The 25,592-nt window shown below is 43.3% G+C and overlaps 1 protein-coding gene across 2 annotated transcripts; it reads left to right on the top strand.

The window, feature by feature from the left end:
- The first annotated feature begins 3,515 nt into the window (after positions 1-3,515).
- IL19 (interleukin 19) lies at positions 3,516-12,162 on the top strand. 2 transcript variants are annotated; one of them, XM_050782147.1, is made up of 6 exons: positions 3,516-3,554; positions 5,821-5,966; positions 6,118-6,183; positions 9,036-9,188; positions 10,185-10,259; positions 11,708-12,162. In XM_050782147.1, exons 2-6 carry the CDS (start codon positions 5,823-5,825, stop codon positions 11,801-11,803), a joined length of 534 nt encoding a protein of 177 aa, XP_050638104.1. In that variant the 5' UTR covers positions 3,516-3,554; positions 5,821-5,822; the 3' UTR covers positions 11,804-12,162. The 2 variants fall into 2 exon arrangements, with proteins under 2 accessions (XP_050638104.1, XP_050638103.1); XM_050782146.1 differs by lacking the exons at positions 3,516-3,554; positions 10,185-10,259; positions 11,708-12,162 and having other exon boundaries at positions 5,823-5,966; positions 9,036-9,798.
- Positions 12,163-25,592: the final 13,430 nt, after the last annotated feature.

Here is a 25,592-nt window from a genome sequence, read left to right as displayed (position 1 = left end):
GGGATTACAGGCGTGAGTCACTGTGCCCAGCCTATATTTCTTTCTTTTACAAATTCGTTCTCAGTCATACTTCTTAGTGTTTTATAGTCCTCATAATGACAGGTTCTTTCTCAAATCTAACCAAAATTACTCATATAGATCTAATGCATTTCATCCAAATCCTGCAATAGGGCCACACATTGCTCAATTCCATGGAGCCTCATTCCCATAGAAGGCAATAGGCATGGTACCCTCTGGAATTATGCGATTTTTGTATGCGCTCCAGGACTAAGTACTTAGGAATGGCCAGAATCAACTCTTTTAAGGGAAGGAAATTGCCTTGGCATCACTATGAAAAATTCATGAGGTTGGAGTGCATGTTAGGTGGGGATAAGGAATTGGAAGATATGAGAGAGTTGTGTCCAGAACATATCAAACTCAGAGCATTCTCCATTCTGGCTCGCCAATCTTGCTTCACATTCTTTCTGCTTTCCTACTTAACAAGTGGAAAATTGAGCTCTGATATCTCAATGGTGGGTCCATTGGTACCAGAAGTCCCAATTCTAAGGCGAGATGCAACTATATGTCTGGAGACCAGATTCTTAATTTAATTGCAATCCTGGGAAAGATGCCATTCTGTCTCAATCTATATTTTATTTTTGATATTAGGGGTCAGGTAGCAAGGTTTAATATGAAGAGAACTTATTTCTTATCGTTCCTTCTTCCTGATTTAGGAACTCTAAAGGGAATTGTAAAATTGATAATAAATGTCATCATTTTCAAAGTGCTTATTATGTGCCAGGCACTGTGCTGAGGACTTACGTGTAATCACTTTACCTTCATGCTGTGCCTACATGGTGAATGTGCAGTAGACATGATGTGTACCATTTGACAGATGAGTAAACAGGCACTGAGATTAAGTGGCTTGCCTTCAGTCTGACAGCCATAGAAAGTAGAGCCAGTCAACCCAGCTTCCAGTACCGGCGATTATGGTACACTGCATGCTGGAAGCGGAGTTATAAACACATCACTTATTCCCTTCCCCTGCAAGCTTCCTGGTATGACATATTTGCCCTGAAATGAAAGCTGGGTCAGAACATATAGTCTGAGCACAAGGGGTGAATGTGGGGTGAGACTCAGCAAGGACAGTGTTGCAAATCCTCTCACATGTGTGGCTGGGCTCTGAACTGCTCTTTTCACATGTGCAGAGGGACTCTGAGCCAGGCAGCTCAGGCCCTGCTGGGAAAACAGCACCGACCTCCCTCCATCTGACCCCTCTGGGGGAAACAAGGGTGGGGATAGGGGAGATTCCCGATGTCAAGAGTGGCTCTTTGCCCCTCTCCAAAGGAGCAGAAAGATGTCCATTAGCTCCTAGCAAAGATGTCTTCTCGTTTTCCAGGTGCCTGGCACACAGCTTAGAACAACATAACATTTATTAAGGAGTACTTACTATGATACAGGTCCATTAGCTCATTGAAATCCTCACAGTTTATTTTACCTATTTTATGGAGCTTCAGAAAGGCTTTAAGTAGCTTGTCCAGTGTCTATAGACCTAATGCATTTTATCCAGACTCTGCAATAGGGCCACATATTGCTCAACTCCATGAAGCCTCATTCCCACAGAAGGCAACAGGCATGGTGCCCTCTCTGAGCCAGGCAGAGAGGGTACCTACCTGGCCATACCCTCATCTTATTTCCTTAATCATTTTCTTTCTTCTTTAAGATATAGCTGATTAATCATTATTATGAAATGCCTCTTTCTTCTGGGTCTTGACATGTAGCTTCTAGGAAAAATGATAAACTCCCCATCTCCATGCAAATGAGAATTTTTTTGCAATTCTTTGTTCATACAGAAAAATCCACGTTAAGTCACTTTCTTGAGAGCTGTGGCATGCTACCAAGAAGAGAAGGGAGACAAGGGAGAAGAGAAGAGAGAGAGCCAGGGTTTAAATTCAGAACTACATTGTGAACTGCTACAGTCTACCACTTCCCTCAACACTTATCATTTTATTATGTCCAAGATGCTGGACCACAAGACATCAAGTCCCTGGGGCTTCTTTCCCTTGCACCTGTCCCATAAAAGACCCCAATCCTTCCTGTCCCTTTTCCTTCTTTCCGGTGCCCTGTCGCCCTCTCTGTCTCCTGAATCTGGCTGCAGGGGCAGGGTTTGTACCACCCCAATGGGGTCTCACAATCACATTTCATCCCAAGGTCACTTCATTTGGTTAAAAACAAGCTCCATTTATTCTGAGAGTCTGTGTTTGGGGATGTCAAAAGACAAAATTACAACACATTTAGTTTGAAGATCTTAATTGGCTTTTATTTGCAATCCTAGAATCAGGCAACATCCCATTTTATAGAAATAGAATGAGTAGTGGCCCCATGAGCTGACAGAGGAGAGTGGTTTTATAGGCAGACAAGGGCTGCAGGAAGCAGAAACAGAGAACAAAAAGCAGATTGGTCATTTAAAGCTACTTTCCTTGTAAAGGTTAGAGCAGAGGAGACTTCCTTATATGCTGGTTAAAACTGGCTCGCTTGAGGATTTGGCTATTATCTTTCTCTCTCCTGATTTCTCAGAAGGTTAGATAAACAATTTACTTTCAGCTTGGTGGTGTGGAACTTCATTCAGCATGAGTGATTCCATTTCGGTTTGGCCTATTGGCCTTGTGCAGTAACTCAGTCCAAACCAATCACCTCCTGGAAATTTTATTTAATGGGAATAAACTGTTTACACCCTGTCTTTTCATTGCCCCAAACCCTGATCCCTAGAGAACTTCATGGTAAAAAGTTTATGTAAAAAGGTAATTTAGATAGAGAGTCTTCTAGCCCAAGAATAAGGATTTCAGGTCCTGGCTCTGCCACTGGCTTCTCTTAAACCTCTCTTCTTTCCAGTCTCATTTTCTCTCTCTCTGCATTAATCAAGAATGAGAGAACTCTCCAGGGGACAAGACGAAGGTGAAAGAGATGATGTGCAAAGAAATCCTTGCTTTATGAGGGGAAAAACTGTTCCTCCTGAAGTTCAACAAAATAATGCAGGTAAAGCAGTTAGCTAGCACCTGGCACATGGCAGACACTCATAGCTGCCGGAGGCATTGGAGAGCTGGATCATGCTGGAGCCAGAGGCACCTGCAGAGCCTCACAGGTTCGCTGCTGCAGGGTGTGGCTGACTGAGAGTGCTTTCATGAGTTGGCCTGCAGGGTACAGTTGGTAACGTGCCACAGCTCTCAGGAAAGTGACCTAACTTGGATTTTTCTGATGGACACAGAATTGCAAAAAATTCTCATTTGCATGGAAATGGGGAGTTTATTTTTCCTAGAAGCTGCATGTCAAGACCCAGAAGAAAGGCATTTCATAATAATGATTAATCAGCTATATCTTAAAGAAGAAAGAAAACAATTAAGGAAATACAATACTAAGAAAACAAGGGAAAAAACAATCTCCCCAAGGTGGATCCACCCAGCAAACCTTGACAGCATTTCCTCTTATCCACCTGAATAAAAATGACCAGCCCTTTCCAAATGGCAGAGAGCACTGAGAGGAGACACAAGGAGCAGCCCGCAAGCACCAAGTGAGAGGTGAGGCTCATGCTGTCCATCGTCAGGAGCTCATATGCACCGCCATGCTAGCTCTCCTCCTTCATGGCCGCAGGGAGGTGACCTGTTACCATTGTGTGTGGCTATGATGTTCCAGATGCTGGGCATTTGATAGAACGGGAAGAGATACTCTATAGAAGAGGTGAATTTTCTAGTATCTTAGTTTCAATGAGAAGAGATAGAGGGTGGGAAAGAAGGAGGGAAGGAAGGAAAGGTAAGGAATCTAATGTCTTTACTATTGCTTTTTTGTTCCAAGAACTGTGTTGGGCACTTTGTAATGTGTTATCATTGTTTAATCCTTCGCAACGTTAAATGTCTTTTTAAATGTAAGGAGCACCACCGGTTCATAAATGGGTTCCTGTCTGTCTGGTGTCAGGGGAGCTACTGGGATTCCAGGCTGTGATGCCAGAGGGAAACAGTGTTGTTAGTGGGGTGGAGTAGCAGTAAAGAGAGCCAGCTCAGGGACTGGCCCGCCTTCCCTCAAACCCTGGCCTGGGCAAGTTACTTCATTTTCTTGGTAAAATGGGAACAGAAAAAGAGCCTACCTCACAGGGTGGTTGTGAGCATTAAATGAGAAAATTACGTAAAATTCTTGGGACAGTGCCCAATGCACATGGCACGCAGGATAAATGTTACCTACTACTACTATCTGAAATAGCCAAGATGTCTGGCATTGCCTCACCAAGCTAAGGGAGGCATCTTTCTCCTCCATAAAATGCGCAAGTCTCCTAGCATGGGATGAGCAGGCAGTATCCCACTGCTTCTGAGAGTTGTCTTGTCAGAAGAAAAACTGCACTCTCTTTCTTGGCTTTCTAGAAGCACCCCAGTAGCCTTCCGAGGGGACAGAGCTCTGGGGGACTCTCTACAAACTTCCCTGGCAATGGGGCCCATCTTTGTTTAGCCAGAAAGAAAGGTTGATAAAAGAGGAAGGGAGCTCTTTGGCCTAATGCCTGCCACGTGGTAAGGTCTCAGCATACACCTGTCTATTTCCTGGGAATGATGCCCAGTTACGGAGAGACAAGGCAAAAATGGTTTCTAAACAGGATTTCCTGTTTCCTGACTTTCCAGAGAAGGAGCTGGGAATCCTGAGGAAGGCATAGGGAGTGGGGGCAGCTGGGGTTCACACTCACATGTATGAGTTACAGCAGCTCTAACTATAGCTCTGCAGTCCCCGCAGCTGGCTCCCTGGGTCTGATGCCCTCCTCTCCTCCATGGCCACACATGATACACTTACCTTGGCACACACAGCTGTAAATGGGAGATCTCAGTGGGCATCATGCAAAGTGCATAGCAGAGGGCTGCTCTCGTCACATGTGTTGTCATAAGACATGCGTTAAGGCTAAGCTCTATTTATAAGCTTGGGAAATGTGGGTGAAAGCAGAGATAACCCCATAAGCTGTACCATTATATTTTATGCACTTTTCTCTGTGTGCATTATATGGCACAATAGAAAGTGGTTAAATGAAGAGGCAGCAAGAAAGACAGAGGCAAGAAGGGTAAGAGAATGAGAAGAGGCGGCAAACCTCTCAGGGCCTGGCCCTGGCTATGAAGCAGCTAGCTGCAAACATGCTGCTTATACCCTTTGGCTCAGCGGGTGACGGACGGGAAGTTGCCAAGCTGCCCTCTACCATTGGCATCTTCCCCTAGCTCCTCGTTGTGGCTAATTAGTTCTTGAAGATGCCTTGTGTCTCCCTTTCCCATCCTCTCCAGAAGATGAAATCTCCATAGCTGGCTTCAAACAAATGATTTTAAGCAGATACACTCTTGAGGTTTATAATAAAAGGGTGTTACTTATTTTGGGGGTAAACATAAAAAACCAAGTGTGTTTTTATGGTTTTTCACATCTGTTGCCCAATTCCTAGGGCATTTTACCAACCCTGCTTTTCCTACTTAATTTATTAAAAACAATGCTTTTCACCCCTGTTGACAAAGTAGGCTGTGTTGAGTCATAGGAGAGTGATATGCACACAAGTATGCTTCCTGGGACTTAAGAGAGTGGTGTATCATACTTTCTGGGGTGGAGGTGGGGGCATGGTGTAAGGGTGGGGAAGAACTCATATCCAGTTGACTCAAGAAAACCAGAGGAGACACATACCCCTGAAACTCCTCAAGGCTGAAGTATTTAGTCTTGTTTTCTTGTATTCCACCTGGCCTGCCTTTGGGGCTGGAAGGGGGCGTCAATCAGGGGTCTTCTCTTTCATTGTCCTCCACTCTTGGCTGGACAGCTGACTTCCTCTCCTTTGTGCAGGCATGAAGTTACAGTGTGTTTCCCTTTGGCTCCTGGGTACAATACTGATGTTGTGCTCAGTAGACAACCATGGTCTCAGGAGATGTCTGATTTCCACAGACATGGACCATATAGAAGACAGTTTCCAAGAAATCAAAAGAGCCATCGTGAGTATGGGTTGGTGTAAAGGTGTGGGTGATGGGGTATACCTCCCCTTACATCTTAGCTTGAAAATGAGTTCTTTCTCATTGCCTTTTGCATCTCAGAAGAACATAGGATACTGATTGCTTATGTCTGTTCTTATGTTTCCCTCCATAGCAAGCTAAGGACACCTTCCCAAATGTCACTATCCTGTCCACATTGGAGACTCTGCAGATTATTAAGGTATTGGCCTATGTCTGCTTTTTCTAATATTTTTATCTTCATGTCTAAATGGCTCTGGGCTGAGAAGGAAATCCCTACATTGTCACCTTCTATTTCCTAATCTCCAATGTTCTCTAAATGCATCAGGCTTCTTCTTTGTCAGATGATGTGTTAGGGCACGCTGGTGTCCCAGGGACATGCAACCCCTGGGAGGAATGAAAGAAGTGCCACTTCCTAGAGAGTGATTGGGGGTGCCCAGTGCTCAGAGGGGACAGGATTTCTCTGGCTTAGGGCTAATTTTGGAAGGTCCCATGGAGGTAGCTAAGAAAACAGTGACTTAAAACCTGAGGAGGTTATAGATCAGTGGATAAGAAGGAGGAAGGTATTTGGGCAAGTTAAGATAATGGCTGTAAGATCAGTGAAGGCTGGACAGAGAGGTGACCAGGTTTGTGACCCGAAGGACATGTAAGTGAGTGGTGGGAGATGAGGCAAAAAAATACCTTGGAGTCATTTTATAAAGGTCCCTGGAGCCAGGCTGAGCCTCAGGCTTATAATACAGGCAATAGGCTGGGTGCAGTGGTTTATGCCTACAATTTCAGCATTTTGGGAGGCTGAGGCGGGTAGGATTGCTTGAGGTCAGGAGCTTGAAACCAGCCTGGGCAACATAGAAAGACCTCGTCTCCAAAACAAAACAAAACAAAACAAAACAGAACAATTAGCAGGTCATAGTGGCATGCAACTGTAGTCCCAGCTACTTGGGGGGCTGAGATGGGAGAATTGCTTGAGCCTGGGAGGTGAAAGCTGCAGTGAGCCATGATTGTGTCATTGCACTCCAGCCTGGGCGCCAGATTGAGATGCCCATAAAGAATAAAAGAATGTGTGTTAGGGCACACTAGTGTCCCAAGGACTTGGAACCCCTTGAAGCACCCAAAGAAGTGCCACTTCCTAGAGAGTGATTGGGGGCGCCCAGTGCTCAGAGGGGATTAGGATTTCTGTGGCTTAGGGGTAATTTTGGAAGGCTCCATGGAGGTATAAAAGAATAAAAGAAAATAATAGCAGCAATAAAGAGTCACTGAAATTTTTGAGCCCAAAGTTATATGATCATACATTGTTTTAGGAAGACAATCTGGTGCTGTTCTTACAATGGACAACGTGAGGCAGGAAAGCCAGTGAGAAGATCGGTCCAACCATCTAGACAGGAGGTGACGAGAGTATGTTACAAAATAGCTGGCTTATCAGGTGATCATTCATTTTACAAAAAGGCCCATGAGAGATGCCTTTAAAAGTGAGCTTCTCTAGTCCTGGGAAGTATTCTAGACAGACCAGTTTTAGGGGGGATTTTATATGACAGAGTGTGAGGTATATTTGTATTGAGTTACTTTTTTCTCAGGTTTCTCTGCATACGTGAGAGAGAGACACACACACCCCTTCATAATTCTTCTAAGCAGTGATTTATTTGTGGTGAAGAGATGTAGCCACTTACTAAATAAAATTCTAGCCAACTGTATTATAGACACATAAGATATGACAACTGGAAGGAACCCAAAAGATCATCTATTCCAAAACCATCATTTTCAAATGAGGACAGTGAGACCTTGGGAGGGAGCATGACGAGTTAGTGGCAGAGCTAGGAATAGACTCCCAAGTGTATGCCCCCATCTTCAGATTCTTTCTCCTCTCAAGGTTGGGAAGTAGCTCATGTGGAATAAGAAAAGGAGTCAATAAGGATTCAGGTCTTTATCCTTCCCTTCCCTTCCCTTCCCTTCCCCTTCCCTTCCCTTCCCTTCCCTTTCCTTCCCTTCCTCTCTCCCTCCCTTCCTCTCTCCCTCCCTTCCTTTCTCAGCCCCACCTTCCTTTTTTCTGCAGTGTTCCTTTTTCCAGTACCACAGTCTTTGATAGGGCAGAGGAGTGTAACATTTTGCCCTTCTGGTTAAGGGAATCAGCAAAAGTGAAGGAGGAGAAGGGTTTTTGTGTTGCCATCTAGGAAAAGCTGCCACTGGGGCCAAGGAGGCTTTGCTTCTTGAATGAAGACAGATGTGCTGTCCCACCGTTAAACACTCCCTCCTTAGACTGAACAGTTTATCTTCTGCAGAGTAACTGGCTCTCAGGGCAGATGGCAGGCAAACTTCTAGAAGGAAACTGTCTAGCCAACTTCTCTGGGCTGTGCCTGGGAATTTAGAGACTATCTTTTTGGGACATCTGCACTCTGCAGGCTGCAGACCTACCCAAATATGCCCATTTCTGCAGCTGTCGGTCTCCCTTCTTGCGAATCTCAGCCTCATTCCAGTGCTCCTTCTGGTTGTAAAAGGACAGACTAGAGGAGAGCTAAGCAGCGTGGCCCAGAGTAAGGTGGCCAGAGTGAATGCAGTGTGATTACAGTTGGAGGAATGCATACCTAGCAGGATGACTGGCATGCAATAGCCCTTGTGTGTTGCCAGACAGAAGATGTAACAGAGAGGCCGACTTCAGCCCCTGTAATGTAAGGAAGTCCTTTTCCAAAAAGCTGCTCAGCCATCAGTGCTTTTAAAAAGGAGGCAACAGGTTCCTGGAAAGATTTAAGTGGAAGTTAGTGATGACACGCTAGGGATACTGTAGAGAGAATTAGTCTATGATGGATTCTGGGCCCCATCCTTGGTAAATGTATTTCTCGGCCATACAAAAGAACGGGGAGAACTGGAATCTCTTCTCACCATTTTTGTCATAAGTAGTTTTGCTGGGAATAAGAGAGGATGAACACTCTGAGACCATTATGAAGTTTTCCAAAATGACTTTTAGTTTTCTCATGTGCTGCTGACCCCACTCAAATGGACTGCCCTGGTCTCTAACATAATGAGAGAATAGGCCTCCAGTGTTTCTCTAATTTGTGTTTGTAGCCCTTAGATGTGTGCTGCGTGACCAAGAACCTCCTGGCGTTCTATGTGGACAGGGTGTTCAAGGATCATCAGGAGCCAAACCCCAAAATCTTGAGAAAAATCAGCAGCATTGCCAACTCTTTCCTCTACATGCAGAAAACTCTGCGGCAATGTGTGAGTCACTGGGTCAGGATTCCAGCATCTGCTCCCCTTCTGCCCCGGGAGAGGCCAGGATGTGCTGGCCCCCATTGGCCTCCTGATATGGTGCTTGGAGTCAAAGGAAATTCTCTGCCCACATCCACATGGAGAACTGTTGAGAACCTCTCCCAGTGGCCATTGCTTCCCCAGGGCTCCCTGCCTGCTGACAACTCCTTAGACGGTCTCCTCCTAGATAACCCTCCTGGGGTGACCGACTTATGTCAACATATTCCTTAGTAAGAGGCATGGCAGGGACACCAGTTCTACTATAAGCATACCCCTGGTTTCTTTATTTCTGGCCCTTTGGTGTCTTTACATCAATAAACTTCTGGGTAGGTCCTTGGTATGGCCTATCCCTAAAGGTCACCTAGAAATTCATTGCAATCTATTCAAATCCAACATCAGAAACAAAACCAACACAAAGCAACAAAAACTTAGACCAGGAGAGAATCTGGGCTCTAGCCCCATTCCTGCTAATGATTTCCTGTGAGACTTTGTGTCAAGTGACTTCACCTCTCTGTGCCTCAGATTCTGAAATTGTTAGAAGGGTTGACGGTCCCTGCCCTACTTGCATTAATATGATAATAGACTCAAACGAATTCATCTAACCAGTTATTTAATTAATAATTGGTTAAATATTAATTATCTAATTAATATTTAACAAACGTTCATTGAGTGCCTACCCTGTGGGAGGCAGCACTCAGAGTGGTGATAAGACAGATATGGTGCCTGCTTTGCTAGTGCTGACAGTCCGATGGGCTCTAAATGCAGAAAAAACAAAAGGCGTGGGCAGATGCAGGTGATTCTACAAACAAGCTCTCTTCTTCCATGGCTGTTCCCACCTGAGTTTACTCATCTGCCTCTCACTGTGGGAGGGAGGAGAAATGTCACTTCTCATGCGGGCAGGTAGGAATAAGAGAGGGCCCGAGTGGAAAATGTCCTCTGATAGGAGCTTCCTCCACTTTATCACAGCAGGAACAGAGGCAGTGTCACTGCAGGCAGGAAGCTACCAATGTCACCAGAGTCATCCACGACAACTATGATCAGGTAAGATCTGGGAAGAGGATGGGGAAGATGGAAGATGAGAGGTAGATCAGGAGGGTGCCAGTCCTTCAGCCTCCTCTCCACTTAAATTCATACATTCACTCTATAAGCAGTCATTGTGGGCAGGCCTCAATTCTCTGTGTCTGTAAAGAGAGTTTTGATCTTACCTCATTTGCTAACCTCCTGGGCTCCCCATCTCCATCATTCCTCCAGCATTTTCTCATACCCTCGTATATCAAGCCTGACCTGTATGATTTGGGGAAAGCGCCCACTGCTTAAGATGGGATGACACAGAGGGAGCAAAGATCCCCCATGAAATGTGAGCTATCATGCATAAAACGTGTTACCTGCATGCTGTCACTGCGATCACTACCTGCGCCGCCCCCCCCCATATTGTGTGTAGTGATGAAGACACGGCACTTTTCATGTTAATGTTGGTGTAAAATGCACATCTCACGTGGATGTAGAGGGAGAAGCAGTGCTTTTCATGGGCATCAGCAGAAGATCTTGTTAAAATGCAGATTCTGGCTCAGCAGGGCTGGGGTGAGCCTGAGTTTCTGCATTTAGATCATACTGTCAAATGATGCCAATGCTTTGAATAGCAAGGAGTTGGGGAGCCTATTATGGGCTCTGCTTCTTTGTGGAGAGCCTCTGTAAGATAATGTTATAGAAATAGCTAAGGATTACATGGTTCTTACTATAAGCCAGGTATTGTTCTAGGCACACAACAAGTATTACACATTTGTCCTTCGGAACAATGCTATGAGGCATTATTTGCATTGGATACATTAAGAAACTGAGGCTCGAGCAGGTGCAGTAACTAAACTAAGTTCACACTGCAATTGCATGGCAGAGGGAGGATTCAATCCCACGCTGGCTGGCTCTGCAGGACATGCTAAAAGCATGAACTCAGTCTGCTGGGGAAGGAGGTGGAATAAGGCAGGAGACTTGGGTTTCAGTTCCAACTCTGTTACTAACTGGCTGTGTGACATTGGGTAGGACACTTGCTCTTAGGGGCTTTAGTGCTCTAATATGTCAAATGGGGACAACATGCTCTCCCTACCCGCTGTCCAGCACCACAGGGACGAAGATGTTCTGGGATAACAGAAGCACTAAAGCAAGCTGATGTGGAGAAGAAAATCGGCAGAACTGGCCAGTAAGGCAGATTTTTTTTCCTGTGAAAAACAGAGGAAAAAAAAAAAAAAAAACCTGAGGGAAAAGAATGAAGAATTTGAAAGTTTTGTTTATAAGGAGCTGACATGATTTACTTGCTTGTTTGTGGGGAAAAAAATTGGTTGCCTGCGAGGAAAATAATACTGAGTCTATATGTTATGCAAATATATTTCGCGACAAAAAACAAAACCTTGTGGGGACCAGCATGTGAAGAAAGTGACTTGAAAACCATTACATGGTCTAAAAAGGTGGGTTCTTACAATGATCTCTGATTTCAGCTGGAGGTCCGCTCTGCTGCCGTGAAATCCCTAGGAGAGCTCGACATCTTTCTAGCCTGGATTGCTAAGAATCATGAAGTAACGTCCTCGGCCTGATGACAAGGAACCTGTATAGCGATCCAGTGACGAACATCCCCTGTGCGGTTTACTGTGGGAGACGGCCCACCTTGAAGGGGAAGGAGATGGGGAAGGCCCCTTGCAGCTGACAGTCCCACTGGCTGGCCTCAGGCTGTCTGATTCCACTTGAAAATAGTCAAAAAGTCTACTGTCGTATCGATACTGAACTCTATCTGCTGAAAGGGCCTGCAGGACCTCCTGGGAGTAAACGGCTGCCTCCCCTCTAATTTATTGTGAAGTCATATAGTCCATGTGTGTGATGTGAGCCGAGTGTGATATCCTGTAGTACACATTGTACTGACTGGTTTTTCTGAATAAATTCTGTATTTTACGTATGAATGGAAGGATCTTTTCATTCAGGGAGAGTCAGTCAAGACTGAAGACAGGGCATTTCTGACAGAGGAATGGTTGCCATGGTGACAAAGCTGAACAAGCGCAGCCACAAGTAAGTGGAGAGGCCACTGGGTAGAGGGGCCAAAAAGGGCACCAACATCCAGATGGACACCGCATAGATGATTCAGAGCACAAATGCCTGTCTTTCAGATTTCATATCACATGCTTTAATGGAAAGAACAAGACCTCTGAAGTCCAACAGATCTGGTTCCAATCCTATGTGACTTCGAACAAAGCACTTAACGTTTCTAAGACTCAGTGTCCTCTATTGTAAAGTGAAGATATTAACACCAGTCCTGTAGCGTTGCTGTGAGCATCGAGTGAGGAAAAGGTCTCTCATGACCTCAGCAGGGTGGGAGACAGCACAGTGCAGTATAAAGACTGCCGATTCAGGGGCCACCTTCTGGTTCTAAGGCGTCTCCTGCCATGAATTTCCCAGGGCAGGTCAGTACATTGCTTTGGTCGTTAGTTTTTGGTGGTGTGGATACTGACCCTTCTGTACTACCTGCTCCATATGATTATTTATTTATGGAGACAGGGTCTCACTCTGTCACCCAGGCTGAAGCACAGCGGCATGATCATAGCTCACTGTAGTCTCAAACTCCTAGCTCAATCAATCCTCCCTCCTCGGCCTCCCAAAGTGCTGGCATTACAGACGTGAGCCACCACACCTGCCTCTATATAATCATTTAAAAGACGGAGTCATTATGAGGGCTTTGACAATCCCAATATCTGCACACACACCCCTCCTGGCTATTTCCCTCGACTGTGCCCCTGCTGCTTCCCCGGGCTCGCTCTGACCCAACCATAGTGTTTGGCTCTGTATTTCTCAAACACACCAGGCATGTTCTCACCATACAGCCTTTGCTCTTTGTGTACATGCACAGTCATAAACTGAGGTAGGGTTAAAAAATAAAAGAAACCCTCCACACGTTATGCGTTAATGGGATTCATAGGCTATTAGGGAGCAGGGTTGTTTGCTGAGCACCTAACCTTTCCAAAGTGACCTTGGATGGGCACCCACCCTGAGCAGGCTGGGTGATGGTAGGATGATGGTAGTTATAGCATTTTTGATCTTTTATCACTGCCCTGGGATGTGCTTCCCCAGACACCTGTATGGCTTGCACCTCCACATCTTTCAGACCTTCACTCCGAAGGTCTCCTGTTGGAGGATAACCCACCATTTCCACATTCAGCACACCTTATACCACTTTTCTGTTTATCTAGCATCCTATTTTGTTTATTAGCTCTTTCTCCATATGAATGTAAGCTTCATGAGTGTAGGGATGGTTTAGTTTGTTCACTGCCTGGCACTTAGTAGGTGTTAAATTCACAATTCACCCAGATTATTTATTCAAGAAATGTGAATAACCACAAACACATATATAGTGCTTCCTATAGGCAAGCTGACAGTCTAAGAAATATACTTCTTGTAATATAACATAAGTGTATATGATATATATATATATATCGTTTACTTCTCACAACGATCCTATTTTAGGGTTTTTAGAATGAAATAAAATGAAAAAGGCCACCTCGTTGATTGCTAGCAGTACAGATAATTAAACCCTAAGAAGGAAACTAGGCACAGAGAGGTTAACTAACTTACCCTAGGCCACACGTTGCATAAGTAGAAGAGCTGAGCTTCCAATCCAGGCAGCCACATTCCAGAATGAACTATAATGTCCACAATAATGTCCATATGGTGAGTTCATCAAGTGCCAGGCACCAAGGTGAGAACTTAACTTATGGCTCCTCCTTTACTCCTCATGATAGTTCTCTAAGGTAAGATTATAATTATAAGGTGAAGAAGTCTGCACTTTGGGAGGCCGAGGTGAGCAGATCACTAGGTCAGGAGATTGAGACCAGCCTGATCAACACGGTGAAACTCCATCTCTACTGAAAATAGAAAAACTAGCTGGGCATGGTGGCAGGCGCCTGTAATCCCAGCTACTAGGGAGGCTGAGGCAGGAGAATCACTTGAACCGGGGAGGCAGGTGTTGCAGTGAGCTGAGATTGTTCCACTGCACTCCAGCCTGGGCGACAGAGCCAGACTCCATCTCAAAACCAAAACAAAACAAAACAAAAACATCTGGAGATTAGTGAGTTTGACAATATAACAACTCCGGGTGTCCTACTCCAAAGCCTGAGTCCTCCATCATGATGGTTTGTTGTGGCTTGTGCATCTTGCTCATGTGGCAAGAAGCCCACAAGAGAAGGTGATTTACTGGCAATAATGACCTGCACCTGCAGGAAATATTGTTATTATCAATGGTGATAGAAGTACTAGTAGAAGAGGAGGAGGAGCAGGAGGAAGATAATTGAAGAAGAGCTCACTCATGCTCTCTGAAATGGCTGGTATCTTGCTTGAAACTCTCCTACATCTCTTGTTTGCTTGCTTTCCTTATCTACCTTTCCTTTCTCTTTTTTCAGACTTGAAGAATATGTCCCAATGCTTTTTGAGTTCACAGTAGTTCTGGCATAGTGGTGTGTGTGTGTTTCTTCACAGAGCTGGTGCTTAAGAAATACATGCTAGGAAACCAAGAGTAATATTATCTCCCAAACCATGCTGAGTCCTCTGTCAGTCCCTAGTAGGTACCCTTGAAAAATGTGGAGCTCACTTCCACTGCTAAGGTGCAAGGGAAGGGAACCCATGTCACGTACCAGGGCCATGACAGGCACTTTACACATAGGACCTCATTCAAGCCTCAGAGGAAGCCAAGGGGGTTGGAGTTCTTATCCTCACATGGTCAGTGAAGGCATCTTAGGCTCAGGGAGGTGGGGGAGCTTGCCCAAGTCCACATAGCTTTGGGATGGCAGATCCAGAAAATGAATCCAGGCCCCATCTTCCTGGCTTTGGTGCCTTCTCCTCTTGCTGCTAGGGGAGTTCATTTCATCCTGGACAAGACTGTATAACCTAGGACCCAGGTTACTATGCTGAATGCCAGGAATGCAGATAAGTAAACCCAGATGCACCAAAAGGGGCTTGGACTAACTAGCCACAAACTTCTGAAGTTACCCACGAATTTATGGACCAACACAGAGCAAAGGAGCAGAGGCCAACTTCTGAGTATGTCACGCGATGTTCCCGGCCCAGCTGAGGCCTGGGCTCCTCCTGGGGATGCTCTATCCTCCTTCCATCTTCCAGAGCAAATTGTTAACAGCCACATGTTCATACTACTGAAACTTCATACTGCTGAAAGAGGCACTGAAGAGGTAGGAAAAACAGTCTTGAATCACTGATGTCACCCTGTCCCCAATCCCCCAGCGGTGGCAGTGTGGTGCAGAGAGCAGTTTTGTGTGCTGGGGAGAGGGAGAGCACAGCAATTGTGAGGCATTGAAATCAGTACTGTCCTTGTGATAGAAGAAAGCAAAACTGGAACACATTCACCTGATGCCCACCCATGGAGGGAGATTTAAACCAGCCCTACCCAGAGGGGAGTCACTGACCCCAACAGTCAGAACTCGAGTTTCTGCAAGACTTACCACTGTGGGCTGAAGTGCTCTGGGGTTCTCAGTAAACTTGAAATTCAGTCTAGGCCACAAGGACTGCAACTCCTAGGCAAGTACTAGTGTTGAACTGGGCCCAGAGCCAGCAGACTAGGGTGTGAGGGCACACAATATACTGAGTCACCAACCAAGGCAGCTAAAGTGGTGCCAGCATTACCCCTCCTCTAACCCCACGCTGCACAACTGATGGTTCAAAATAACGAGACTCCTTCCATCCACTTGAGGAGTGGAGACAAAAGAGTAGGGAGGACTTTGACTTATATCTTGAATACCAGCTCAGCCACATCAGGATAGGGCAATGGTAAGTCATGAGGCCCCCTTTCCGGATCCCAGCTCTCAATTGACATTTCTAGGCACCCCATGGGTCAGAAGGGAACCGGTTGCCTTGAAGGGAAGAACCCAGTTTTGGCAGGATTCATCACTGGCTAACTGAACAGCCCTTGGGCCTAAATAACCAGCAATGATATCCAGGTACTATGTCAAGGGCCTTGGGTGAGACTGTGAGACTTGCTGGCTTCAGATGAGACTCAGCACATTCCCGACTATGGTAGCTATGGGGTGAGACTTCTGCTTGAGAAAAGTGGAGAGAAACGTAAAGGGGACTTTGTTTTTCACCTTAGGTACCAGCTTGGACACAATGGGGTACAGCACCAACTGGGCTCCTGGGGTCCCTGATTCTAGGACTTGGCTCTTAGATGACATTTCTAAACCTGCCCTGGGGCACAATGGAGGCTATGGCCCTGAAGGGTGAGTCCCAGGCCTAGAAGCATTCACTGTAAGTTGACTGAAGAGCCCTTGGGAACATTGGCAGTAGTGTGGCAGTACTCTCTGTGGGCTTGGGGTGGTGGTAGCCATCCGATGAGGCTCTCCTCCCTTTGGAAAGGGGAGGAAAGAGTGGGAAAGTCTACATCTTGTGATTTGAGTGCCAGCTCAGGTGCAGTACAATAGAACACAGAACACAGGATAGACTCCTGAGATTTTTGACTCTAGTCTGTGACTCCCAGATAGCACCTCTGGGGACCTGGGGGAACTTGTCCCCCTGATAAGAATGACGGAGGCCAAAGGCCGGGCGCGGTGGCTCAAGCCTGTAATCCCAGCACTTTGGGAGGCCGAGACGGGTGGATCACGAGGTCAGGAGATCGAGACTATCCTGGCTAACACGGTGAAACCCCATCTCTACTAAAAAATACAAAAAAAAAAAACTAGCCGGGCGAGGTGGCGGGCGCCTATAGTCCCAACTACTCGGGAGGCTGAGGCAGGAGAATGGCGTGAACCCGGGAGGCGGAGCTTGCAGTGAGCTGAGATCCGGCCACTGCACTCCAGCCTGGGCGACAGAGCGAGACTCCGTCTCAAAAAAAAAAAAAAGAATGACGGAGGCCTGGCTTGCTTTGTTACCTGCTGATTGTAGAGCCCCAGGGCCTTAAGCAAACAGGCGGTAGCTAGGGAATGGTTACAGAAAGGGTGAGACCCAGTGCTGTGCTGGCGTCAGATCTGACCCAGCACAGTCCTTGGTGGCCACAGGGGTGCTTGTGTCACTCCACCCGGAACTCCACATGTCTCAAAACAGAGAGAAGAGACTGTTTGGGAGAAAGTAAGGGAAGAAAACAGGAATCTTTGCCTGGTAATCCAGAGAATTCTTCTGGATCTTGTCCAAGACTGTCAAGGTGGTACCTCTACAAGTCTGCAAGAATTACACTGTTACTGGGCTTGAGGTGCCCCCCTAAAGCAGATAGAGCTTAGATCACAACGCTCAAGTCCTTTTGAACATGTAGAAAGCCTTTCTAAGAAGGACAGGTACAAACAAGCCCAGACTGTGAAGATTACAATACCTAACTTACAATTAATAGCTAAATGCCTAGACACAGACAAACATCTACAAGTATCAAGATAATCTAGGAAAATATTACCTCACCTAGTGAACTAAACAAGGCACCAGGGACCAACCAATCCTGGAGCAACAGAGATATGTGACCTTTCAGAAAAAGAATTCAAAATAGCTGTGTTGAGAAAACCCAAAGAAATTCAAGATCACACAGAGAAGGAATTCAGAATTCTCTCAGATAAATTTAACAAAGAGATTGAAATAATGAGAAAAATAATGCAGAAATTCTGGAGCTGAAAAAAACACTTGGCACACTGAAGAATATATCAGAGTTTTTTTTTTTGAGATGGAGTCTTGCTCTGTCACCCAGGCTGGAGTGCAGTGGCGCGATCTCAGCTTTCTGCAAGCTCTGCCTCCCGGGTTCACACCATTCTCCTGCCTCAGCCTCCAGAGTAGCTGTGACTACAGGCGCCCACGACCATGCCCAGCTAATTTTGTTTTTGTAATTTTTGTAGAGATGTGGTTTCACCGTGTTAGCCAGGATGGTCTCGATCTTCTGACCTCGTGATCTGCCTGCCTCGTCCTCCCAAAGTGCTGGGATTACAGGCGTGAGCCACTGCGCCCGGCCACGTCAGAGTTTTTTAATAGCAGAATTGATCAAGCAGAAGTGAGGCTATTTGAAAACTCCAGCCTGGGTGACAGAGCAAGACTCCGTCTCAAAAAAAAAAAAAAAAAAAAAAAAAAAAAAAAAAAAAAAAGAAAATATACAGTAAGAGGAGACAAAAGAAAAAGTAATAAAAAACAATGAAGCATGCCTACAGGATCTAGAAAATAGCTTCAAAAGGGCAAATCTAAGAGTTATTGGCCTTAAAGAGGAAGTAGAGGGGTAGGGGTAGAAAGTTTATTGAAAGGAATAATAACAGAGAACTTCTCAAGTCCAGAGAAAGATATTAATATTGAAGTGCAAGAAGTTTATAGAATACAAAGCAAATTTAACTCAAAGAAGACTACCTCAAAGCATTTAATAATCAAACTCCCAAAGGTCAAAGATAAAGAAAGGATCCTAAAAGCAGGAAGAAAAAAGAAGCAAATAACGTACACCATAGCTTCAATACATCTGGCAGCAGACTTTTCAGTGGAAACCTTGTAGGCCAAGAGAGAGTGGCATCATGACCTATTTAAAGTGCTGAAGGAAAAAAACTTTTACTCTAGAATATCATATCCAGTGAAAATAGCCTTCAAACATGAAAAAGAAAGAAAGACTTTCCAAGACGATCAAAAGCTGACCTGTCCTTCAGGTCATCACCACCAGACCTGTCCTGTAAGTAATGTTCAAGGGAGTGCTTTAATCAGAAAGAAAAGGATATTAATGAGCAGTAAGGAATCATTTGAAAGTACAAAACTCACTGATAACAGTAAGTGCATAGAAAAATACAGAATATTATAACACTGTAACTGTGGTGTATAAACTACTTTTATCTTGAAATGAAAAATTATGAAAAATAATAACTTCCACTTGAGGAGTGGAACAAGTTTTCAAGACAGCAAGTGTTAGAGACACAGACAGTGCAATAAGATATAAAGAGTAACAACAAAAAGTTAAAAAGTTTGGGGACAAAGTTAAGGCTTAGAATCTTCATTAGCTTTTTTTTTTTTTTTTTTGCTTGATTTTTGTTTCCTTGTTTATGCAAGCAGTGTTAAGTTGTTATCAAGTTAAATCAATGGATTATAAAATCATATTTGCAATCCTCATGGTAACCTCAAACCAAAAAACATACAATGGATACACAAACATACACAAAAATAAAAAACAAGAAACTAAATTATATCACCAGAGAAAATCACTTTCACTAAAAGGAAGACAGGAAGAAAAGAAAGAAGAAAGGGAAGATCACAAACCAGCCAGAAAACAAATCACAAAATGGCAGAAGTAAGTCCTTACTTATCAATAATAACATTGAATGTAAATGGACTAAATGATCCCATCAAAATACATAGAGTGGCTGAATGGATTTTTTAAAAAAGACCCAATGATCTACTGCCTACAAGAAACGTACTTCGTTTATTAAGACACACAGAGTGAAAATTAAGGGATGGAAAAACATATTCCACACAAATGGAAACCTACACTTAAATCAGACAAAATAGATTTCAAGACAAAAACTATAAGAAGAGACAAAGAAGGTCACTACATAATGAAAATGGGTCAATTCAGCAACAGGATATAACAATTTTAAATATGTATGCACTTGATACCGGAGCACCCAGATATACAAAGCAAATATTAGAACAAAAGAGAGATAGACCCTGATACAATAAAAGCTGGAGACTTCAACATCCCATTTTTGGCATTGAAAAGATCTTCCAGACAGAAAATCCACAAAAAAACCTAATCTGCACTATAGACCAAAAGAATCTAATAGATATTTACAGAATATTTCATCCAACTGCTGCAGAACACACATTCTTTTCCCAGCACATGGCTCATTCTCAAGGATAGACCATATGTTAGGTCACAAAACAAGTCAAAACATTTAAAAAAATTGAGACACCAAGCATCTTCTCTGACCACAATGGAATAAAACTAGAAACTAATAGCAAGAGGAATTTTGGAAATTACACAAATACATGGAAATTAAACAATATGCTCCTTAATAACCAGCGGGTAAATGAAGAAGGAAATTGAAAAATTTCTTGAAGCAAATGATCACAGAAACACAAGATGCCAAAACCTATGGGATACAGCAAAAACAGTACTAAGAGGTAAGTTTATAGCTATAAATGCCTACATGAAAAAAGAAGAGAAATGTCAACTAAATAACCGAACAATGCATTTTAAAGAACTTGAGAAGTAAGAGCAAACCGAATCCAAAATTAGTAGAAGAAAAGAAATAATAAAATCAGAGCAGAAATACATGAAATTGAAATGAAGAAAACAATACAAAAGATCAATGAAACAAAAAGTCGGTTTTTTGAAAAGTTAAACAAAATGGACAAACCTTTAGCCAGACTAACTAGGAAAAAAGATTCAAATAAATAAAATTGGAGATGAAAAAGGAGACATTACAACTGATACCACAGAAATTCAAAGGATCATTAGTGAGTCACTATGAGCAATTATATGCCAACAAATTGGAAAATCTAGAAGAAATGAAAAAATGAAAAGATTTCTAGACACATACAAACTATCAAGCTTTTGAAGAAATCTAAAACCTGAACAGACCAATAACGAGTAACATGATTAAAGCTGTAATAAAAAGTCTCCAGTGGAAAAAAAAAAAGCCCAGGACCCAATGGCTTCACTGCTGAATTCTACAAGCATTTAAAGAAGAACTAGTACCAACCCTACTCAAACTATTCTGAAAAATAGAGGAGGAGGTAATATTTCCAAACTCATTCTATGAGGCCAGTATTATCCTTGGCTCATTCTCAAGGATAGACCATAATGTTAGGTCACAAAACCAGTCAAAACATTAAAAAAAAAAAAAAAAAAGAAAATATCAAGCATCTTCTCTGACCACAGTGGAATAAAACTAGAAACTAATAGCAAGAGGAATTTTGGAAATTATACAGACACATGGAAATTAAACAATACACTCCTGAAACACAGAAATTCAAAGGATCATTTAGTGGCTACTATGGACCACTAAAGACAAAACCAGACAAAGACCCCTCAAAAAAGGAAAATTACAGGCCAATACCTCTGATAACTATTGATGCAAAAATCCTCAACAAAATACTAGCAAACCGAATTTCACAATACATTAAGATCATTCATCATGACCAAGTGGGGTTTATCCGTGGCAGGCAAGGATGTTTCAACATATGCAAATAAATCCATGTGATACATCATATCAACAGAATGAAGGATAAAAACCATATGGTTATTTCAATTGATGCTGAAAAAACATTTGGTAAAATTTAACATCCCTTCATAAAAATCCCCCAAAAACTGGGTATAGAAGGAAAACACTTCAGCATAATAAAAGCCATATAGGACATACTCACAGCGAGTATCATACTGAATGAGGAAAAACTGAAAGCGTTTCCCCTAAGATCTGGAACACCACGAGGATGTCCACTTTCACCACTGTTATTAAATGTAGTACTTGAAGTCCTAGTAGAGCAATCAGGCAAGAGAAAGAAATAAAGGGTGTCCAAATTGGAAAATAAAAAGTCAAATTATTCTTGTTTACAGATGACATAATCTTATACTTGTAAAAACCTAAAGACTCAACCAAAAATTATTAGAACTGATAAACACATTCAGTAAAGTGGTAGGATACAAAATCAGCATACAGAAATCAGTAGCATTTCTCTGTGCCAATAGTGAACAATCTGAAAAAGATATCAAGAAAGTAATCTCATTTACACTAGCCACAAATAAAATTAAATACCTAGGGATTAACAAAAGAGGTGAAAGTTCTCTATAATGACGACGATAAAACACTGCTAAAAGAAATTGATGAGGACACCAAAAAATGGAAAGATATTCCATGTTCATGGATTGGAAGAACCAATATTGTTAAAATGTCCTTACTACCCAAAGCAATCTACAGATCCAATGGAATCCCTATCAAAATATAAACATTCTTCATAGAAACAGAAAAACGATTCTAAAATTTATATGGAACCACAAAAGACCCTGAATAGTCAAAGCTATCCTAAGCAAAAAGAACAAAACTGGATAAATCATATTATCTGACTTTAAATTATATTTCAGAGCTATAGTAACCAAAACAGCATGATACTGGCATAAAAACAGACATCTAGACCAATGGAACAGAATAGAGACCCCATAAACAAATCTACACACTAATAGTGAACTCATTTTTGCCAAAGGTGCCAAGAACATACACTGGGAAAAAGACAGTCTCTTCAATAAGTGGTGCTTGGAAAACTGGATATCCATATGCAGAAGAATTAAATGAGACCCCTATCTCTCACCATATACAAAGTTCAAATAAAAATGGATTAAAGACTTAAATCTAAGACCCCAAACTGTGAAACTACTACAAGGAAACATTAGGGAAACTCTCCAGGACATTGGGCTGGGCAAAAATTTCTTGAGCAATATTTCACAAGCCCAGGTAACCAAAGCAAACATGGACAAATGGGATCACATCAAGTTTTTGTGCACAGCAAAGAATACAATCAACAATATGAAAAGGCAATTCACAGAATGAGAGAAAATATTTTAAAACTACCCATATGACAAGGGATTATTAACCAGAATATATAAGGAACTCAAATAACTCTTTAGGAAAACATCTAATAACCCAATCAAAACATGGGCAAAAAATTTGAATAGACATTTCTCTAAAGAAGGCATACAAATGACAAACAAGCATATGAAAAGGTGCTGAACATCACTGATCATCAGAGAAATGCAAATCAAAACTACAATGAGATATCATGTCACCCCAGTGAAAATGTCTTATATCCAAAAGACAGGCAATAATAAATGCTGGCAACGATGTGGAGAAAAGTGAACCCTCGTACATTGTTGGTGGGAATGTAAATTAGTAACCACTATGGAGAACAGTTTGGAGGTTCCTCACAAAACTAAAAATAGAGCTGCCATACAATTCAGCAATCCCACTGCTGGGTATGTACTCAAAAGAATGGAAACATTATATTGAAGAGATATCTGCACTCCCATGTTTGCTGTAGCTCTGTTCACAATAGCCAAGATTTGGAAAATAACCTAAGTGTCTGTGAACAGATGAATGGATAAAGAAAATGTGGTACATATACACAGTGGAGTACTATTCAGCCGTAAAAAAGAATGAGGTTCAGTCATTTACAACAACCTGAATGCAACTGGAGGTTATTATGTTAAGTGAAATAAGTCAGACACAGAAAGACAAATATCACATGTTGTCACTTATTTGTGTGACTAAAAAATCAAAACAATTGAACCCATGGAGATAGAGAGTAGAAGCATGGTTACCGGAGGCTGAGAAGAGTAGTAGGGGGTTTGGGGGGAGGGGAGGATGGTTAATTGGTAAAAACAACAAAAAAAATTGAATGAATGGGACCTGGTGTTTGATGGCACAACAAGGTGACTATAGTTAATAGTAATTTGTCTGTGCATTTTAGAATAACTAGAAGAGTATAACTGGACTGTTTGTAACATGGGAGATAAGTGCTTGAGGGGATGGATGCCCCATTTTTTATGATATGGGTGTCACACATTGTATGCCTGTATCACGGTATCTCATGTGCCCCATAAATATATACACCTGCTGTGTACTCACAAAAAATCAACATTTTAATAAAAGATGATTTTCGTATTTAATGATTCCCAACTTTATGATTTTATTTCCCACATAATAATGTTGTTTTAGGAGAGTTTTACTTGTACATTTATTTACTTATTTATTTATTTATAACTAGCAAGTATGAAGGCAAGAGACTCTGGCCCAGGGCAGCTGTACTTTCCTCGAGGTCTGCATCTCCAGATGGCTCTCTGCCGCATCCTGGCAATGGCTCTTGCAGTTTCTGCATGGCCAGCCAGGCTCCAGGTACCCTTCCTGGTTCTCCCTGCTACTCAGGTACCCCTTCTGCAGGCTGACCCAGTGCTCTGTTCTTCCTCTGTCACAGTACTCATCAGTGTAGGACTCTTCCCTTGACTCTATACGGATCCCTGCTTTGTTCAGCACTGATTGTCATGCCTAGAATAACCCTTGGCACATAAGATGCACTCAATACCTCCCATGCAGCCATGAGCAATGCCTGACTGTGGGTAGCAGGGCAAAGCAATTATTCCTGGATGTAGGTCTACAGTAGGGGTCAGCATATCACATTTGGCCAAGGCCTTTGGGAGAGGATAAATTCTTTAAAAGTTGCTATGAGCTCAAGTTGCATGGGTTTTTTTTGTTTGTTTTTGTTTCTTAAGCAGCGAGACAAGGCATTCCAGAGATAGAGCGTTCTTTTTGTTTTGTTTTTTTTTGAAATGGAGTCTCACTCTCTCTACCAGCCTGGAGTGCAGTGGTGTGATCTTGGCTCACTGCAAGCTCCACCTCCCAGGTTCAAGTGATTCTCCTGCCTTAGCCTCCCGAGTAGCTGGGATTACAGGTGTGTGCCACCATACCTGGCTAATTTTTGTATATTTTTAGTAGAGACGGGGTTTCACCATGTCGGCCAGGCTGGTCTTGAACTCCTGACCTCAGGTGATCTCCCTGCCTTGGCCCCTCAGAGTGCTGGGATTACAGGTGTGAGCCACAGCACTCGGCCCGAGATAGAGAATTCTCTAGAGCAGCAGTCTCCAACCTTTTTGGCACCAGCGACTGGTTTTGTGGAAGACAATTTTTCCACCAGGTCAAGGGTGGGGAGGGCGGATGGTTTTGGGATGAAACTGTTCCACCTCAGATCGTCAGGCACTAGTTAGACTCTCATAAGGAGTGCAACCTAGATCCCTCACATGCACAGTTCACTGGGGTTCACATTCCTATCAGAATCTAATGCCATCACTGATGTGACAGGTGGCATAGCTCAGGTGGTAATGCTCGCTGGCCTGCAGCTCACCTCCTACTATGGCCTCATTCCTAACAGACCACCAACCAGTACTGGTCCATGGCCTGGGAGTTGGGGACCCCTGCTCTAGAGCATTCTACAGACGTCTATATACTTCACATTCTGTTACTGAAAGATATTCAATTAGTTCAGTTTCAGAGCTCTGCCACAGAACCACCTTCAGTGAAGATTCAAGTGCTGTAAATGAGGCTGGATCCAGCACTAGGGAGTGGGAGTGGGTTCAGAATCTAGCTTTCATATCAGGAGATAAGTATGACTCAGCACACTCTGGTCTGGATGCCTCTGCTGATCACTTCCCTAGACATTCTAACAGCACTCTGTGCCTCAATTTCCTTATTTGGAAAATGAAGAGAATAAGCACATATACTTCATGGGGTTGCATGAGAATTAAAGGAACTAGTATTTCATGAAGTACATAGTGCCTGGCACACAGTAAGTGCTACAAACAAACAACAAAAGAGCCTGTGGTCACCTTCTAGTGCATCTTAACTCTACCCCCATCAC

This window comes from Macaca thibetana, chromosome 1 (assembly GCF_024542745.1).
Source record: "Macaca thibetana thibetana isolate TM-01 chromosome 1, ASM2454274v1, whole genome shotgun sequence".
In the NCBI taxonomy this organism is placed as follows: domain Eukaryota; kingdom Metazoa; phylum Chordata; class Mammalia; order Primates; family Cercopithecidae; genus Macaca; species Macaca thibetana.
Note: the sequence above shows the minus strand (reverse complement) of the source record. Positions and strands in the feature narration are given on the sequence as shown.

Coding starts and splice junctions, on each gene's coding strand:
- IL19 (XM_050782146.1), top strand. CDS start 5,823: ATGAAGTTACAGTGTGTTTCCCTTTGGCTCCTGGGTACAATACTGATG. Junction 5,967..6,117: donor AAGAAATCAAAAGAGCCATC/GTGAGTATGGGT, acceptor TTCCCTCCATAG/CAAGCTAAGGACACCTTCCC. Junction 6,184..9,035: donor AGACTCTGCAGATTATTAAG/GTATTGGCCTAT, acceptor TTGTGTTTGTAG/CCCTTAGATGTGTGCTGCGT.